The sequence below is a fragment of the Mustela nivalis genome, assembly GCF_964662115.1.
Source record: "Mustela nivalis genome assembly, chromosome: 3".
Taxonomy (NCBI): Eukaryota; Metazoa; Chordata; class Mammalia; order Carnivora; family Mustelidae; genus Mustela; species Mustela nivalis.
Window position 1 is genome coordinate 153,651,320 of NC_139022.1, and position 19,589 is coordinate 153,670,908.

Below are 19,589 nucleotides of genomic sequence, written 5' to 3' on the forward strand. Positions count from 1 at the left end.
CATGCAGAAAATCCTCCTGCCCTTCTGTTTCCGGTTCATGACATGGGGAGAGTAATAAGTACTGAGCGAAGAGGGGCCAGGGGACTGAGGGGTGATGAGGAACTGTGGGTATTCTCATGTTGCTCTTATTCATTCCGTGCCCGGTTATCCAGAACTGGGAGAGATACTGCTGATACCGCTGACCACGCAAGGGACCGTGAGCTCATCCTATCATGACCCAGACTGCCACCGGCCACTCAAAGCCACACAGATGGGGCTTTACACTCAAAAAGGCAGGAATCCATAGTAACAGACTCCCACAGCCGTGGGGCTTAACTCGCGGAACACTCTCACCCACACCAGAGCTTAACAAAACCACCCAACTTCCCACTACTGGCAGGGCAGAGTCAAAGGCCCCAACACCTGTCCCAGCCCTAGAACCACCCCGGGGCCACCATCGGTGCCCCAGATCTTCACAACCACAACTAGCTTTGTCTAATTCATACCCTTTGTCATTTTTTTCCCATCAGAAAACAATACAAACCCCAAGTCTCAGGGTCCAATCTGCATGAGGTCCTCCCCCTCTGATGGACCCATCCCTCCTTAAAACAAGTCTAACCACTTTGCTTTCTCTGTTCTCCACCCAGCTCTTATCTCTGGCACCAAAGGCTTTCTGGCTAATCCTCTGCGTCTGGCTCACAGGCCTCACTGGAACAGGGTTCGGTCAAAGTTTCCCCATGATTATCACCTGTCAGTTGCCACAGGAAAATTATAGGGAAGACCGTGAAATCCAATCACAGGCTTCACTTGGCTGGCTGGGATCAGGGTTGTTTTTTGGTTGTTTGTTTGTTTGTTTGTTTGAATCTCTGGCAGCAACCCCCTCTTCCCTGGAGGGGCAGGTGTGGTTTCTGCCGCCACCCGGGAAGTTCCTCCCCCCCACCACCACCCACTTTCCCTCTGGGATTTGGACAAGTGTTAGAAACTGAATTATGGGTTGAATTCCATCATTCCTGCCTAAGTCTTAACCCTCACCCAATACATCTTGCAACTGTTTGGAAACAAGGGTTGTGGCAGATGTAATTACTTACGGTGAAGTCATTCTGGAAGGAGGAAGGTGGGCTCCTAACCCAACAGGACTGCTGTCCTTCTCAAAAGCAGACATTGGGACAGACAGACCATGGGAAGATGAAGGCAGACGTAAGCCAGGGAACAACAATGCCTGCCAGCGAGCCACCGGAAGCATGCAGAGGGCATGGAATGGCATCTCCCTCGAGCCTCACACCTCAATCTCAGCTGTCCCTCTCCCACAAGTGTGCAAACAAAGCCTCTTTTTTTTTTTTTAAAGATTTTATTTATTTATTTGACACTCAGAGATCACAAGTAGGCAGAGAGGCAGGCAAGGAGAGAGAGGAAGGGAAGCAGGCTCCCTGCTGAGCAGAGAGCCAGATGTGGAGCTCGATCCCAGGACCCTGAGACCATGATCTGAGCGAGGGCAGAGGCTTAACCCACTGAGCCACCCAGGTGCCTCCAGACAAAGTCTCTTTATTGCTTAAGACGATCCATTGGTACTACTTGCTAGCGAACTAACACGGCAAGTCACCAGGTCAGTTTTCTCATCTGTAAAATGGGGAAATGAATGGCCATTCACTAACAAAGAGGAATAAATTATAATTTGTTAAATTGCTTAGATAACCCCTGACACAGAAGTGCATTTTAATATTAAGTAAATAGTCTCCTTTTTTTTTTTTTTAAATCAAGTGGATTCTTTTTTTTTTTTTTTTTTGCTTCCTACCATCTCTTCCCACAAAATGGCACAGTGAAATGTAAGTACAATAAAAAGCCCACACCAGGGGCACCTGGGTGGCTCAGTGGGTTAAGCCACTGCCTTCGGCTCAGGTCATGATCTCAGGGTCCTGGGATCAAGTCCCGCATCGGGCTCTCTGCTCAGCAGGGAGCCTGCTTCCTCCTCTCTCTCTGGCTGCCTCTCTGCCTACTTGTGATCTCTCTCTGTCAAATAAATAAATAAAATCTTAAAAAAAAAAAAAAAAAAAAGCCCACACCAGATTTCTCAGGAGATGAGGGTCACTCACACTTGGCTGGCACGCCCAGAACAGGGTGTGTCCCCTGGTGTAGTAAAGGAGTCCAGATTTCCTCCCCGCTCTTCATCTACACCCACACAAAGCACCACATTCCTCCCCACCCCTGCAGCAGCCCCCACCCCAGCGTAGGCCCTTGTCCTGGCCCTTTTTTCTGGTTGGTCTCTTGAAATACCCATTGTCCTTCTGCCCAAAATGCAATCTTCATTAAGCTTCACTCTTCCGTTTCAGCCATTAAGCCCCAGCCTTCAGTGTTGTGCGGTCCATCCCTCCTGTCATCTGACTTTATATCCTGTCCTTTGCCCACGTTCATCTCCCTCTTAAGTTAGCACCCCCCACCTCCACACCAGTACTGGTTTCCTCTGGCAATCCTAACCTACGCAGTCAGAAGCCCAACCCCAAATCCACCTCCTCTGTGAAACTCCCATGGTGTTTATCACCTGCACTCCTGATGTTGTGAAGGACACAAGCCTTGTACAGCTGTTTCGTGCACATGAGTCCTGGGGTTGTCTGGAGAGTTAACTTTGGAGACCATTCATCACATACCACTGAAGACCTCACTGCTACCAGACACTGGGGTCACTGGTAACATTAGCAACCATTTACTGAGAACGTACTACTTCACAGATTTTTATCCTCATCCTCATGATGATGCTAAGGGTAGGGCTGGCATCACCCAGGTTTACAGATAAGAAACCCAAAGATCAGAGAGATAATATAACTTGCCCAAGATCACACAGGCAATAAGAAACAAAACTGGGACAAAATAGAAGATAGGACTGAGAAATAGTACAATGGATCGGCTATAACCAGAGCCACAGAATATGGATTAAGGCATTGTCCATTTGGAAGGAGGTCAAAAATTATCACATATATAGGACTAAGTATATGTGTATACACACACACACACACTGACATTCTTCCAAATGGACAATGCCTTAATCACCATTATTTGGATATATAACTCTATGTCTGTTTAGATCTGTATCTCTGAAGGCAGAGCTGTTCAATACTTTAATGACTTAAAGAGGCATGCCGACCAAGTCTGTAGAGGAAAAAATATATATATGTATATATATATATTTAAATACATATTTTTATATTTATAAATTTTATATTTTGTATATTTATAAATATATAATATAAACATATAATATTATATATAATATATAAATATAAAATTATATATAATAATATATTATATATATTTTATATATTAATAATAATAAATAATATTATAATTATAATAATAATTAATAATATATTAATAATATATTGTGTATATTTATATATATATTATAAGAATCAGAATTTCAAATGATGCAAACACATGTAGAGCAACAGACTTAACCAAACACAATAAATTTTAACTGGGATAATAGATAAATAGAGTGCCCTGAATTTGGGTTCAAATATCCAACAGGACAAGCCCATGAAAAAAAAGATAGGACTTTGCAAGCAAAAGCAGTAGAAAAGAATAAAAAGTAAACCAGACAGGAATCAAGAGGGGACTGCAGCTGCGGAGAAAAACACGATCGTAGCATATATCAAGCAAGCTATATGCCTGGGATATAGAAATGCCACTATTTTAAGTTCTTTGGGGACAAATCTGAAGTTCTGCTCAGAATTCTAAGCCCCACAGTTTTAAGACTCCAAGTGGCACAGATGGGTAGAGGAAATCAATCAATATGAGAATCCTCAGCTTTCCGTTTCATAAACTGCAAGCCGACTGAATGCACGTGCTCAGTGTAACCTAAAACCGAGGTTGTAACGGGGTAATTGGAGGCTGACAGCATTCCCAGACTGTCTTAGGAAGGTGTGGATCAGGTCTGGACAGTTCCTATCTGGAGAAGCAATCCCAAAATGCTGGCTGAAAAATAGCATTCTTCATCAAGCTCCCGTTAATCCCAGAGCTTATCAAGGCAGGTCACCTGACACAGGATCCCACCCAAAAGAAGAAGTCTGATGGATAAGCTAATGTCACCAGCTGGTAGCACTCAGGGCAGTTTACATTTCTAACATGGAAAAGGCATTAATTTCCCTGAAACGACATGTTGCAAGCGTCTTGCACCAACAGGACAATGGGGAATTGGCAAGTAGCAACCACTATTCCCCTCTGGGGTAAAAAAGAATCAAAACGAAGAACATTCAGCACACCCTTCTCATCCAACTCCCACACACAAGGTTCACCATGGAGAGCGCTTGTGGCTGAGTAGACTCATTTTCTAGGGCTGCCTCAAAGAGGTACCTCAACCGGATGGTTGGAACACAAGCAATATATTGTCTTACGTTCCCAAGGCTAGACATCAAGGTGTCCGCAGGGCTGGTTCCTTCTGAGGGCTGTTCATGCCTCTCTCCACACTTCAAGTGGTTTTCCCACACTCTCTGGCAGTCCCCGGCTTTAAGCCGCAACACCCACATCCCTGCCTGCATATTCCAACGGTGTTCTCCCAGTGTCTTCCCAGTTTTCCCTCTGTACACGTCTGTCTCTGTGTCTAAATCTCTGCTTTTTAGAAGGACGCCAGTCATACTGGATTACAGCCTACCCTAATGACCTCATTTTTACAATAAGTTGATTACTTCTATAGAGATCCTATTTCCAAAAAGGTCGCATTCTGAGGCACTGGAGGGTAGGACTTCGATATATCTTTTGGGGGCAAAGCGGGGGAGAAGCAGGAAACTCAGCCACAGCCCTGAGTTCATCTTCCCCAGTGTCCATTCCACCTGCCTCTCTGGACTTAGCCAGTTTTGTGGCTGCCAGCTGGAGGAGAGGTTCCCCGCGTCCCTTGCAGCTAGACAAGGGCATGTGACTAAGTTCCAGTCGCTTCCATGGGAGGCCAAGGATATGCGAACCTTCAGGGTCACAGCCCTTAAAAAGGAAAATGCCTAAGCTCTCTTCTCACTCTACCCAAGTCTGAAGGAGCCAGAGAAATATGCAACACAAACAGCACACCCTAGACCAGTGCTGCCCAGAAGAATTATAATGCAAGATTTTCCAGCTTCTGGGAGGCTTATTTAAAAAATAAAAAGGGTGGGTGCCCAGGTGGCTCAGAGGGTTAAGCCTCTGCCTTCGGCTCAGGTCATGGTCTCAGGGTCCTGGGATCGAGCCCCTCGTTGGGCTCTCTGCTCAGCAGGGTGCCTGCTTCCTCCCCCTCTCTCTGCCTGCCACTCTGCCTACCTGTGATCTCAGTCAAATAGATAAACTCTTAAAAAATTTAAAAAAATAAAAAAGAACAATGAAATGAATCTTAAATATTTACTTAATCTAATATGTCTAGAATATGAGCACTTCAGTAGTAGAATGATGAAAAAAATTGAGATATTTTACGTGCTTTTTCTGGTGCTAAGCCTCTGAAGTCTGGTATGTATTTTACAATTACAGCATATCTCAATTTGGACTCGCCACATCTTGAATGGTCATAAGCCACATGTGGCAACTGGCTACTGCGATGTACGATGTAGCTCTGGAGGGCGGCAAAAGGACATCGTTAGTTCTGGGTCCCTGGATGAATCTATGGGGCACCACTATCCTGCTGGCCCTGGAGTCCTTGAAACTTTAGGAAAACAACTTCTATCTCACTGGATTTCAGGACATTGCGTTATAACAGCTTATCCCATATCAATAATGTCCACTGGACCTCACAGAAGGACCCTGGAGCTTTTCAGTTATGAAACAACCCTTCCAAGAATGGACAGCTCCATGAATTCACACGGACTCCCATGAAAAGCCCACCAAAAAAAGTTGCCCCAGTCTGAAAAGTTGCCATAGCAACCTTGTCAGCATTGGGAAAGTCATCTCAGAATAAACCCATCCAAGGAGAACATGGGGTTCCTCAGAGTGTCTCTTGTTCTAGTCCCACATTATAAATCTCTTCGTTCCCCAGCCTACAGGACAGCCCAGGGGGAAAAGCAGGAGGTGGAGAACATCAGATCATTTGGCTTCCCAAGAAAATCAAAATCAAATCCTTTCGGAAAATACTGTCCAAAAAGTTAAAATGTTTTTCATTAATGCAATAAAAACCACCCTAAGAACTGGGCCATCAAGCCGATCACAACGTGAGGACTTTCCTTGTTTAAAAGGAGGCAGGCACCCAAACAAAAGGGAAGTCAAGGCTAGTCGCCTCATCTTATAGACTATTTTGGGCCTTTAGCTAATGCGGACACAGACTGCCATATAAATGAAAATAATCACCTCTACGCAGCAAAGATTTCTGGGTGGAAACTCAACAGAAAAGCACCGCAGGAAGAATCCAGAAGCAACTCTTATTTCACTCCCAAGGAAAAGTTACATACAAGAATTTGTCGCACAAACAACATCGAGGTCAGCAAGAGTTCCAAATGATTAGGTAATTAATTCTGAATACAGCGATAAGAAGTAAAAACCTACATGATTCATTGCTTATGTAGACTCTCAGATTTCCCCAAGTTTGGGGGCCAGGTTTGGAGTTTCACAATCGTCTCCAGCTACATCTGGAACAGATCAGGTTTAACCAAGATTTCCTGGACTTACAGTCTGGGGGAGCTAGAATGAAGCTGTGACCAGGTAGCCAGCAAGGAAGCTCTATTTAGAAATTGACATGTTTGGTTTGGTTTTGTGATATCGACATGTTTACCAGCTCCAGTAGAAGAGGAGAAGTAGCATCTGTTCTCTCCTGCTTTAAAAGTTAAGGCTGTGATGTATTTGCCTCCCAGGAAACAACCAACTCGAGATTTTCCCTGATCCTCCTCTGCCCTGGGAATGCCACGAACGCTGGTGAGCTCTGCCACTACAGACAGCGTTCGCAGGATGCAAAGTCATTGCCTGGGTCTTCGTGCTTAGGGCGACAGAGCAGAATTCATCTCATGCTGTTTCAGGCTTTGGAATTTGGGGAAGAGAATGCCCTGGGTCAGCAAGTATGTGTAGCGGTCAGCAGCACACACTCTGGAGGCCAGAAAAAGCAGAGTTCAGACCACTCTGCCATTTATCAACTATGTGACTTTGGGGAAGCTACTTAACTTCCCTTGACATTCATTTCTTCCTCTGTGAAATGTTATTAGAACAATGGTCTTAACTGGAAAAAGTCTGGTAAGCATTACACGATAAAGAGCAAGTGAAAGCCTCAGTACGGTGGCTGGCATGTAGCAAGCATTCAATAAAGGAGCGCTCTTCTCATTTCTGTTGTCCTTGGTCAGCAATCCATATGTTTACTCTTGCAATGCATATTATGCATTAGGCACATTTAAAAAATAAACGGGACACTCCAGCCTCCCTCTCTTAGACACTGAACATAATCTGCAAGAAACTATGGCACTGAAGTCACAAGCACACATGCCGGGGGGCGGGGGCAGCAAAGCTTCAGAGAATCTTCTCTTAAATGGAGAAGCAAGGAGGTATACTTTGGGTTGAATTGTGTTCCACTGCCCACCCTCTTCCCTTACTCCCCACCAGAACGGATGCACTGAAGTTGTGAAGCACCTCAGAACTGGACCCAATCTGGAGATGGGGTCTTTACAGAGGTAGGGAGTCAAGTTAAACTGAGGTCAGTAGGGCGGGCCCTACCTAATCCCACAGAATCATGTCCCTACAACAAGGGGAGATCTGGACACAGAGACACGCCTCCAAGGAGAGTCATGTCTAAAGAGGGAGGCGGAGATCAGGTGATGCGTCTATGAGCCGGTGATTGCCAGAAAACCATGAGAAGCCAGGAAAGGCTTGGAACAAACTGGCCTTCACAGCCCTCCCGGGAACCAGCCCCACTGACACCCTGAACCCAGACTTGCAGCCTCCAGAACTGGAAGACAAGACATTTCAGTTGTTCGAGGCTCTGGGCCTGTGTTTACAGCAACCCTAGGAAATTAATACAAGGTGAAAGGGGGTAGCAGGCAGATTCCCCATTCAGAAGGGCTCACAAGACCTGGAAAATATGTAGCATGACACAAACCTGATCAAATTTCTCTCCAGAAGTTTACAAGAGTCTCATACCTCCACCCAAAAAGGTCATCTCTGCTGTATTTTGACATTATGTCTGCTGAAAAAGAGGCTTAGCTTTACAAAAGATTTGGCCAAGGTTCTTCAGTCAACAGAGAGACTTGGATTTTAAATATTCCCATTGTGTGCATGTGTGTCTGTGTGTGTGCGCGTGCACACGCGCATACATGGTGGGGAGGGAGACTCGGGTGTCTGTAAAACCTTATTATAAATGACCAAAAACTCCCTGGGGAGAAAAAAAAGAAAACCACCTTGGCAGAGATGTGGATGATCGACCTTCCTAAGAACAGTTCTCTCACACGGGCAACAAATTCAGACTCCTGTCTGAGCAGGATGTGTCTGGTTCCTCCAGAGTCACAGGCCATGTGCATTTCTTTGGCTGAAAGCTGCAATCATTAGTAGCTGCTACCTAAAGAAATGCCACCGATTTCATAGCTCATGGAGCCAGCCATTTTGAACTGGCTGCCTTGACCTCCCCCAACCCCCCGCCATGGAATGTCCACTGCTTCCCTATTACAATGAAAAACGTAATTAGGAACAAATCTTTCCTAAAATTAAACCCACACCCCCAATGTAAACTTTGAAGGCCTCAGTCCTGTCTAAGAGGCATTTCTCAAGATTCGTTACAAAGATCTTTCAACCCCATTTCCCATCCCTCAGGCTCCACCCATTTCACTCAAGGCACCAAAAATTGGCATTGACAAAGAAATTCCAGAAGCCTGAGCATTTTCTTAACAAAGAGAAATCCCAACCTTCTTGGCCTCATTTCTCATGATGACAGCTCATTTTTCCATGTGGAACCGAGTACTGGTGGCTGCAAAAATTTAAAGAGGTAAAGAAGCCACTTGCAAACTCTAGTCATAAAAGATATAAATAATGAGGATTTAAAACTCTGTGCTCATTTTATAAGCATAAAAGTCAAGCATGTCCATTTTTAAAACGAGAGTGAAAATTTATAATGTTTTTATTAAAAGACTCAGCCATGCCACAGGCTCTCTCCTGGGTTCTTGGAAGTATGACTGTTTTGCACGTCAAGGGCAAGTTTCTGAAACGGAGCCTCCCCACTGTGCTCTGGGGCTGGCTCCCCCAGCACTCCCCTCCCCAGCATTCCTCTCCCCCTGCACTCACAGCCAATGTTCCAAATCCTGGAGGCCTGAAGGGAAAAATCTCCCCCTCTGTAAAGCTCCCCCAATCTCTCCACTTCCAATGACTCAACCCCTCCAAAAACGGACAGCATTCATCATCCAGACCCTGCAATCTGACAACTGGTTGTACCATCACTGCGGAAGGCCCCCTTTACTCTCTGCATCATATCCGGTTTGTATTTCACCTTGGTTGTTTCCTGCGTGGACTTTTTCTCCTCCTGTCTTGGTTTGTGAGTTTTTTCAAGACAAGAGGTGCACCTCACATTTCTCCTCTATGTTCTCTAGAATCTAACCCAAGTTTAAGGATGCCCAAAATAAAGTTATACATGTCAAGTGAAAGACGTCATCCACCGAAGGGCAAGCGCTGAGCTCCGTAATTCTCTCTGACTCCTGTGGGTTCCTGCAGGCTCCCAAGTGTGCACGGAGAGCAACGGGACAATGACAGTCCCTAACCACAGCCCAGAGAGCTGGGCTCGTCCCCCTGTTATACTCACATAAACCTGCTCTTGACCGGGTAGACAGCTGAGTCAAAAGTGTTCCGGGAAGGACACCAGGATTAAATCTCTACACGCATGATGGTCCTGGAGTGGCACGGTGACCTTAAGGCCATCCAGGAGGGCCTCCTTTGGGCCACTCTTGTCCTTTCTCACTCCTTGCTCTCAATGGCCTCCAACTGATCGGCCGCAGACCTCCCAGGAACAGGCTGGCTGAAATGCGATCATACCATTGGGTCACCTGCCTTCTCTTGATGAAAGCACAAACATGATCTGCTTCCCTCTTCTCTCCTACCTCCCAGAAATACAAAGAACCCTTTCTTCCCTCTACTCCCTTCAGCCTCACACAAAGACAAGCAGGAAAATTTGATGGCTGGTGGTTTAGGATTGTTATTTCAGAGAGACCACTCACTTCCGGTAAGGAAGATTCCAGTTCGGCTCATTTAACTAAATATAAATCATTTGAAACTTGTTTTTCGCTTAGTAAGTGACATGTATGTGCATATACATATGCCAAAAAGTTCAAACCACAAGACACACATTGGAAACCAAGCCTACCTGCTCCACTCACCCCAGCTTCCCCCTTTGAGGCAGCAACTGTTACAGATTATTCTGCCCTCCAGACCAGAGACACTTTACAAACCCTATTTTTTTTATCAGGGGTTTCAGATTAAGATAAAGGAATCAGCATTTACCCTGCATCACCTGAATGCCAGGCCCTACGCTGTGTGTTTTACATACATCAGCACATTTAACCTTCATGACAACTCGGTAAGGTTCACATGATTTTCCCCATCTTCAGGTGAGGAACCTGAGGGTCAGGAAGGTAAGAGACTTGCCTGGATCCAAAGTCAGTCTTCCAGGCTCCTGCCTGGAGTCAACGGGTTCCAAAGTCAACTCTCCATCCAACTTTCCTTTTAGGAGGCCTGTGCTTTGGAATGGGGCTGCCATGGCAGAAAAATGGATGGTACAAAGTAGAGCTCTGAGAATCCAGACAAGTTACTATACCTTCCTAGGTCTCCGTTTCTCCAATTGTAAAATGAGTCTAATGGTAATACCTAACATGTACGGTTCAATGAATTTCACCCAATGAGCTTTGCATTGTACCTGACCGAGGTCAGTCCTTCCTCATGGTTAGTTATCACATAGCTGATGAACAAACTGATACACAGACCCCAAATTTGATATTTTGATCAAATATGAAAAGCCATTTGATATCGTCTGGCCTCATGATAACAATCTCCTTTGCTCCAGAAGCCCAAGCTGCATCTCTAACATTTCTTCTCTTAGCACCAAATTCCACAAGCACAGTCTTCTTCCTGCCAAATCCCAGCAGCTTTTAATAATGTTATTACTGTGGATTCTTAATCGCGGAAATAGTCCCATTTTTATTTAAAAACCTCGATTCCAGCAACACTCTCCCTCCTACCACCCGTATTTAATTTTTTAAACCCAACGTTTATGTGTCTTGTCATTTCCCCCCGCCCCTGTTCATATATCCTGGAACTCTAGACGGATTAAATTTTGCTAAAATAATCTCAGCTTGTATAAATGGAAGCTACCCAAATTTCCTTAGAATGGAAAAGACATTTGTTAACCTGGTCACAAGACATACAAACCCATATCCGCTGCTTGACTTTTCCCTCCTCACTGAAAGCCACAGGAGCTCTGCTGGCTTGGGTATCATGGGGCCAGCAGATGGGGAGGCTGAAGGGGTTTCTCAGGGGAGCAGCAGGGGCAAGAGGCTAAGGAAGTCAGATGACCAAGGCTCTCAGGGGCCAGGGGCAAAGTGGAGGCCTCTGGCCAAGTCACTTCACATTTTCTGAGTTCCACTTAACTTACCTCAAGAATGCGAAGGTAAAAAACCCAATTTTTTCCTAAAATCCCTTTCTAGCTCTAACCTCTAAGCGAGAGAAAAATTTGCAACCATCCCACAGGCATCTTAACTAGTCTGGGCCCCATCAGCACAAAAGATAAGCTTCAGCCAAAAGGAGCTGTACGCCTATGGCCTGTTAGCCATCAAAGGTACAGCCTCCATTTATTTTAAAAACTGGGGTGTGTTGGGGCACCTGGATGGCTCAGTGGGTTAAAGCCTCTGCCTTCAGCTCAGGTCATGATCTCAGGGTCCTGGGATCGAGCCCCACATCGTGCTCTCTGCTAAGCAGGGAGCCTGCTTCCCTCTCTCTCTCTGCCTGCCTCTCTGCCTACTTGCGATCTCTGTCCATCAAGTAAATAAATAAAATCTTTTTTTAAAAAATTTTAAAAAAACAAAACAAAAATGGGGGTGTGTCAACCTGTCCTCGAATTCATGGCAAAACGATAAAAATCCAGGTTCACCTCTGGTTACTTCATTTTAAAGGAGAGCCAAGCAAGCTCTGGATGAGGGTTGACATATCTTAGCTTCCATCTGATGTCCTGCCGTGAATTTCTCCCATTCAACAATTCTGTTCAAAGCATCCAGAGTCCCAGCGGGGTTTCGGAAGTGACCTTGCATTAAGACACCACGTGTATAAGAATGTTAAGCTATTTTTCTCCAGTTTCTCCTCTTGGAGACTTCGTTTCATACCCCGACATCGGAACTGGTTCCTCCAACCCAAAATCTTATACGATGGATAACAAATGAGTAAGAACCCCAGGAATTCAGGGGGAGTCAAGGTGCAGGCAGCAAGAGATACTGTTGTTTTACCACAAAAACCTTAACAGAGAGTTTGAAAAAACAAAAACAAAAACCTTCTTAAAGCCAAAGATGAACCAAGCTAACACGTAATTCCTTAACTACTCTCACCAGGCCATCTTCCTCCAAAACGGACATTCTGAATCAGATTTGGGGGACTTAAGAAATGCCAAGGTTTTTACCAATTCTTTTCTTTAAGATGTTGGAATGGACTGTTTCTTTCTCTACAAGGCACAGACTGCAGGACTGAAGAAGTCATTTTCAAAAGCTACGGACACAAACAGCACGAAGCGCGCCATTCACAAGAGCCACCCAGAGCTGAGGGCCAGGGCGCTTCTGGTTCCTGTAGCTGATTAACTCAGGGCCTTATCACGGTGGGAGTGGAGAGCTGTGACTCCTGCCCCAGGAGAGGGAGCGTGGAGCCCACAGACGGTGAGTCACCACCTACTTACGTCGCTCTTCCTGAACTTGGCTTTCAAGCTCTTCATGTTTAGTCCAGTCAGCTTTCCCAAGCTCTAGAGATTTTTCAACACCTAAGCAGAGAATGAGAAAAAAAAAAAAAAAAAAAGAAAAAAAATTAAATCTTTAGGTTCCCAAATAAACCCCACAGATATTCCCTTCTGATGAGATGACGACTTTTTGGCCGCGGGCCATCGGGACTGAGTTAGGAAGATGTTCAGAATCAGAAGCTAAGAAGTGGTAAAGAACATGTTATTTCCCCTCGCTGTAGTCCCTAGAACCTTCTGACACTCTCAAGTTCACCAAAACTTTATTAAATGTCAGCTTCCCCAAGGTTAAAAGTAGAATGAGTTTCCCGTCACTGTACAAGAGGAGCTGCATGCCGCAAGGGTTCATGGTACGATCACTCCATCGCCTCCTTTTGAAGGACCACGATAGTAAGGAGTGACAAGGAAAACAGTTCATATTCCAGATGCCATTCATTCCCTATTTATTTTTCTCAGCGTGGCTTCTCTTTTTTTTTTTTTCCCTCCCAAATGCACGCTCAGGGCAGTTAGTAAAAAATACCAGGAACAACAAAACCTCCCTCTTCAAAGACCTCATTCTGCAGGAAGCCACTCTAAACAATGAAAAAGGCTCCCATCCTCCAACCCCAAGGTCTCGAGGGACCAAAGGATTCCCAGTTGGAGCTGGCAAACTCTTAGGAAATCACCTCCTTGAGGAGGTCTGAGGTCTCCTGGAAAGTGAATGTAATTTAAAAAAAAAAATACATATGTACTTTTTTCCCCCAGGGAAGGTAGTTCCCAGTTTTCACTGGATTCTGCAAGGAGTTGTCACCCTTCAGAAGTTAAGACGGTTGATCCAAGCTAAGTCCCGAGGTGGTGATGGAACCTCAGAGACATTAGGAAACCCGAGCTCAGTGGACTGCCTTTCCCATTGCCCTACGAGTCTAAAACTAAAACCAAAACACAGAATCCTGTGCTAAAATATAGTATAGACTATCTTTTCCACCCTCAAAACTTGGAAAATTACAGAGCATGGAACCTTTGCATTTAAACCAAAAGGGCAAGAAAATCTAGGTGCAAGTTCCCAGCACACAGGAAGCGCTCAATAAATGTCACGTCAAGCCTCACCTGACAAAGTGAGAACAGACGAACTTGAACAGTACGAGCCATTAGAGCACCAAGGAATAGCACTTCAATGTTTAATCGCAGCTGGCCTTTCATTTTCAAAAAGCCTTTCAAGGTCATCTCCTGTTCCTCCACCATCTTATTCTGGACCAAAGACTAAACTTATTCTGGACTAAACAGAAAAATACAAGCAACTGAGTGGCTATACTCATCCCTCCTCGGGTCCTCATCATGGCCTCCAGAAGCCGTCCAGCGATATTCTGGCTTGTATTCTAACATTGTTTACTTTCATTTTTGCCGCTGTCATTAAACAGGGCTTGGGACAGATAGGGCAAAAACCCAGATAATCATAAACCACTTGGATGACATTAATCTGGAGGCCACACCCCACTGCAGTCTCACTGGGGTCCTTTTCCATCTTCCCAGCCTGAGCAGGCGTGACTGTGTTGCCTTGGAAACCACACAGGCTGTAATTAGACCTTGTTAATTGCCCAGCATTTAACCAGAGGCTGGGCTGGTACCTGAACAGCGGAGCAGAGCGCAAACTCCAGGACAGCTTCTCGCTATTGGCTGGTAGGTATGAATCCGAATCAGAAGGCCCTGGGGACAATTTCCTAAATGCAAAATCCTAGTCCACATCTTGTGGAAACAACTTCAGGGAGCGGGGCCCCGGCATCTCCCTGTTTGTATCTTTTGCGCAGTGAGGTCTGAGAATCTCGAAGTGAGGCAGACGAGGCAGGGAACCCAACTGTCAAAGTGCAGGATTATACAACAGACATTTTTCATGTCATAGCAAACCACCTTTTGATGAATCCAAGCAGAAATCATGGTAATCAGACACTCACAAACCGCCACAGGCTCATGGTTCTCCATGAAAACAGTAATCAGCCTTTGAGTTCAACTCCTTCCACCTTTGGGTGAAGGGTCAATAACCAAGGAGCCCAATCCATGTAACAGGAAAGGGAGAAAAGAGAAGCCAAGGCTTTCAGAGTCCACAAACTGTGTAGCCCACCAAGGGAGAACCACCCAAAGCATTCCTTCGGTTGTAGGACACAGTGTCTTAGACAATGGTGGGTAAGATGTTTATCTGAGTTCATGGGGGTTTTTGTGGGTGTTGTGCTTTTTCCTATGTGCTTGTTTTGTCTTTTTTTTTTTTTTTTTTAAATTATGGCAGTGAGAACATGCAAACTCCTATTTGAAGAAGATTAAGTAAATAAAGCACTTAATTCCCAAAATTCCCAGGAGCAGATATTAGCTGTGAAGTGCAGGTCTTCCTGGAGTCATGGGTCTGGGTGTGTGATAGCTGGGTGGTCCATGGGTACAACTCCCAGATGAAAGAGGTAGAGGTCAAGGGTAAAGAGGTTCTGGAAATTTTTAGAAACAAGAACTGTAGCCCGGGGGGTAATTAAAGTTAGTATAAGGTCACTGTTTTCCTGCTATTCATGGAAGAATCTAGCACGTGGAAGTCATGACGAATGGGAAGCAAGCTGCCCCTGACACGATGCTGGATTCTGTGTGCCCCGGCATCTTCTCTTCCCCAAGAAGACCCATGGGCAAGTCAGGGACTGAACTTCCTTGGGTCTGCTGAAATCTCACAGGCCCAATTCCCAAATCCAAACTTCCAAATCCCAGATTAGGTGACAGCCTGTCTTGACAACAAGTGACATCAGTATATCTTGGCTACACTGATAGCAGTCCTTGGACCAGCCACTTGCTCAAGACAACTCAGTTCAAAAGAGCTGCAGTGAAAGTGAATCAGCTGTGCACCAGCCTAACCAGGATAGCACAAACCGAGGGCGAAGGGTCACACATATATGGGAAAAGTTGTAAGGACTCTTATTCCAAGAATAAAACACATCTACCCACTGCGCAGAAATATTAGTTTACTAATATTTGCCTCCTGAATCCAGAAGAAATCACTGGAGCCACCTGGGTAGCTCAGTTAAGCATCTGACTATTGATTTCAGCCAGAGGAGCAGAATAAATATCAGTTCATGATCTCAGGGTCATGAGATTGTGGCCCACATTGGGGGGGGGGGTGGCTCATGCTCAGCAGGAGTCTGTTTTGAGATTCTCCCCCTCTGCCCCTCCCCCTGCTCACATGCTCTCTCTCTAAAATAAATAAATAAATAAAATCTTTAAAAAGAAAAAAAAAACTAGTAAGTCCTGGAAACATGGCTTCCATCGCTGGTCACCAGTTATCATGTGACATCAAGTCAACTGGTGAGGATAGAACAGTGCAGAGATGCACAACCCTGTTGCCCTCTCACCTGAAAGCCAACATCCAACGAATGAGGTTTATTAACCCATTTTCCCTTCAAAAATAATGTAGCTCTCAATCAAAGCTAAGCATGAGCAACCTCTATCAACTATAATTCTAGCCTATATCAAAAAACCTTGATATTAACCTGTACAGCTTTATCATGAAGGTTAGATTTTTTTAAGTATTAAAAATAACTTACAACACATACAGGGTTTCCTTTGGGGAGATGCTGAATCTATTGTTATGGCTTCACAACCTGGGAACATACCAAAACTATTCAACTGTACACTCAAGTGGGTTAAGTAAAAACGTGAATTGTATCTCAACAAAGCATGCTTGCGTACACACGCGCGTGCTCTCTCTCTCTCTCTCTCTCGTATACACACACACACATACAGATATGATCTCCACTACCTTCCCTCATCCTTAGCCTTAAAAAAATTCCAGGTTAGAAATATCTGGACCAAACTAAAAAAGAACTTCAAAGGAACAAAGGTTAGCAAGCAATGCCCTTAGCGCTAAAATGTGTTTGCCCCTAGATTTTCTTTATTTAGCTATTTCCCTACCATAACCCACCCAAAATGAAGTGGTCAGAAAGCTCCTCTACCTTCAAGTTACGCCCACCCCCACGCATCCCCATGCACCTCCACCTAGGACCCACGGATTATTCCATAAGGCAACACAGCCAATTCTGTCAGCCTGGGAGAGTCCTCTTGGAAGAGCCAGGTATTCTGATTGCATAATCAGAAGTAGGGCTTGGAAATCTTTTTTTTCTTTTTTTTTTAATCTCCTCAGGTGATTTGGATGTTCAGCTCGACTGGGGAGACACTGTTCTAGACCCAGGGATCGTAGACCTGTAACGGACACTTTGACTAGAGACGTGGTTCCAGGAGGTAGGAGAGATCATTATTGTCAAGCCTCAGATATGTTTGAATCTGTCACAATCCTGGGGTGTGCAGCAGTTGGGAATGGAGGTCGGGGGGACGGGAGCCCTCCACACTGGAAATCTCAGAGAGCACCAACCTGGCTCCCCATGGCCACTGGGCGCACTATGAACGCACAAAGGCAAATGGCAGCTGCACGCAGGGGCCCGTTTTCTCGCATCACAAGGACACACCAGGTGCAAGGGCAGTGGTGTATGGTCAATCCCTGGGAATCACTGGGGCAGCCAGAGGAGCAGAATAAAGAACAACGTCTTCTGCCTGCGGACTCCTTCCATCGCGGAATGTGGAGAGGCTTCTACAGCAACACGGTAACACTGACCCACGCTAAGCCTCCAAGATTGCCTTCAGGGTATGGTTTGGTTTTTTGAGAAAATTCAGACTCACCCTCCAAAGCACTGAATAAAACCTTGAACAAATGTAAGGAACTAAAATTAAAATACTTCTCGGCTGGCCGGCACCTACCTCTTCCCCCTCAAGTGCTTGTTTCCTCAGACAATAATCTCTCTGCAACAAAGAAGGAATTTCAACCAAAAGCTGTATAAACACTCCATCCTCTCAGTCTGGCAAAACAAACACATTCTATAAAAGGTCTCTCCGGGTCAACTTTCCCCAGAAATTGACCTTGACAACACACACAGCACCTCATCCCAGCCAAATGGTTCCCAGGGTCAGAAGCTGCTTGAAGTCTCTGCCTGTGCCTACCACTCTCCACAGCTTCGGAATAAAGAACATCAAATGGGAACCAGAAGCCAGTAAGTACTGTTCCCCCTCACCTGACTTCTTCCACAGCAGATACGTGCTTATCCCAGTAAGACGGAATTTTAAACACACATTTAGGTTATGAGAGCACTCAGCAGACACTGAAGAGGATTCAAAGCCCACCAAGGGTATGACATCTCGTAATTCGGGTGTCAAATACTGCAGGAACTCAAAGAGTGGAAATCTTCAAGGGCCAGGAAAAAATCAGAGATGTCTTCGTAACATGGCCTTAAAGGAAACTCAGGGTTTGGGCAAGCTGATGAGGAGAGGGCATCTTGTCTAAGCTTTCCCACAAAAGACATGTCCATCTCAGATTTGCGACGGTCAGACACCGGTCCAATCTCGTTAAGCAGTCCTATAAGCTTCTCTGGGGGCGACAGGGGGGCGTTGAGTAGATGTAGTGGGAATCATGGCATGGCATGGTCCTTCCAAAGAAAGATCTTCTCCCAATCTCCACATACTCCGACCCTTTTACAACCTGGATATGAATGAGGGGTTCAAGACTCCCATTATCAGCTTTCCACAAATTTGAAAATGTACATCTCAGGCTGCTTACTTACTTTGGGATGGAGGATTTTTAGGGTAGGATTTTCATTTTGCTTATACTCTGTCACCAGCCGTCAGCGTACAATCATATTCATGAATGAATATGTAGAACAAAGATACAGGTTAGGCACCTGAATAGCCATTACACTTCACTCCTTTGACCTCGGCAAAGCCCTCTTTGGTCCCAGATGCACTGGATTAGTGGCACTTGGATCTGAGTGAAGGCAACAGGATTAGATTTCACCACTACACAGAACGATAAGTTGAAAAAAGAAAAGAAGAGAAAAAAGAACATTTGGTCAATGAAGTCTTGCCAAGCTGCCCCTTTTTAAACCATCCTGCCTGCCCTCCTCTCCTGGGCTACACTCCTCACACAGCAGCCTCCCAACCACAGACCTTAGCCCAGAGAACCGCCCATTTTGAATAATGGAATGTGACAGTCAACTGAGAACAAGGACCATCAGACAGAACTTCCTGGGGCAAGTTCTCAGGATAGAGATTTTATCAGCCTCATAGGAGAGCCCAAGGGGCAGGCCAAGGTTCCTCCCAAACCAACACGCCCATCCTCCCCCGCCTTCTGTTACTTGGCCTGAGATTCTACCACTTCTACTCAAAGAGCTGCTCAATAAGGAAAAAGTCCATCCTAAATCGGTGCAACCCTTCAACTCCAACTTCAGCAAGACTCTCCACAGTCAACCCTCAAGTTCACGACGGCTGAACAAGTCAACGGTCAATGAACGAATGGATACTCAGTGCTAAACTGGAAACATGAAGATACAGAAGAGATTTCCTTCCAAAGTAAGCAGCCAGGACCAGATGCAGATTTTCAAAGGATTTCGCTCAAAAACTGGTAACAGAAAGGGTCAGAGTGTGTGGAGACTGGGGAGGATCTCCCCCACCATGCCCAACTTCTCCCCTCCAATTCACCGCCCTAACCCTGGGAGTTACACAAGGCCTGATAGCAAGATGCCAGGAGAAAGTGAGGAGAGAGATCTTCTTATGGTGGGGAGCATTCTGCAATGTATACAAATACTGAATCATTACACCACACACCCAAAACCAATATGAGGTAAATCAATTATACCTCAATTTAAAAAAAAAAAAAAAAAAAAGGTACTTTGCAGTTGAAATT

At 45.2% G+C, this 19,589-nt stretch overlaps 1 protein-coding gene across 9 annotated transcripts in view; it reads right to left on the bottom strand.

Moving 5' to 3' along the window:
- RAI14 (retinoic acid induced 14) overlaps window positions 1–19,589 on the bottom strand; it is a 144,217-nt gene that overhangs the window by 105,369 nt on the left and 19,259 nt on the right. For all 9 annotated transcript variants that reach the window (XM_082724452.1, XM_082724456.1, XM_082724455.1 and 6 more), the window contains exon 2: window positions 12,809–12,889. In XM_082724452.1, coding sequence (XP_082580578.1) covers window positions 12,809–12,844 — 36 coding nt within the window. In that variant the 5' untranslated portion in view covers window positions 12,845–12,889. The remainder of the gene's footprint in view (window positions 1–12,808; window positions 12,890–19,589) is intronic.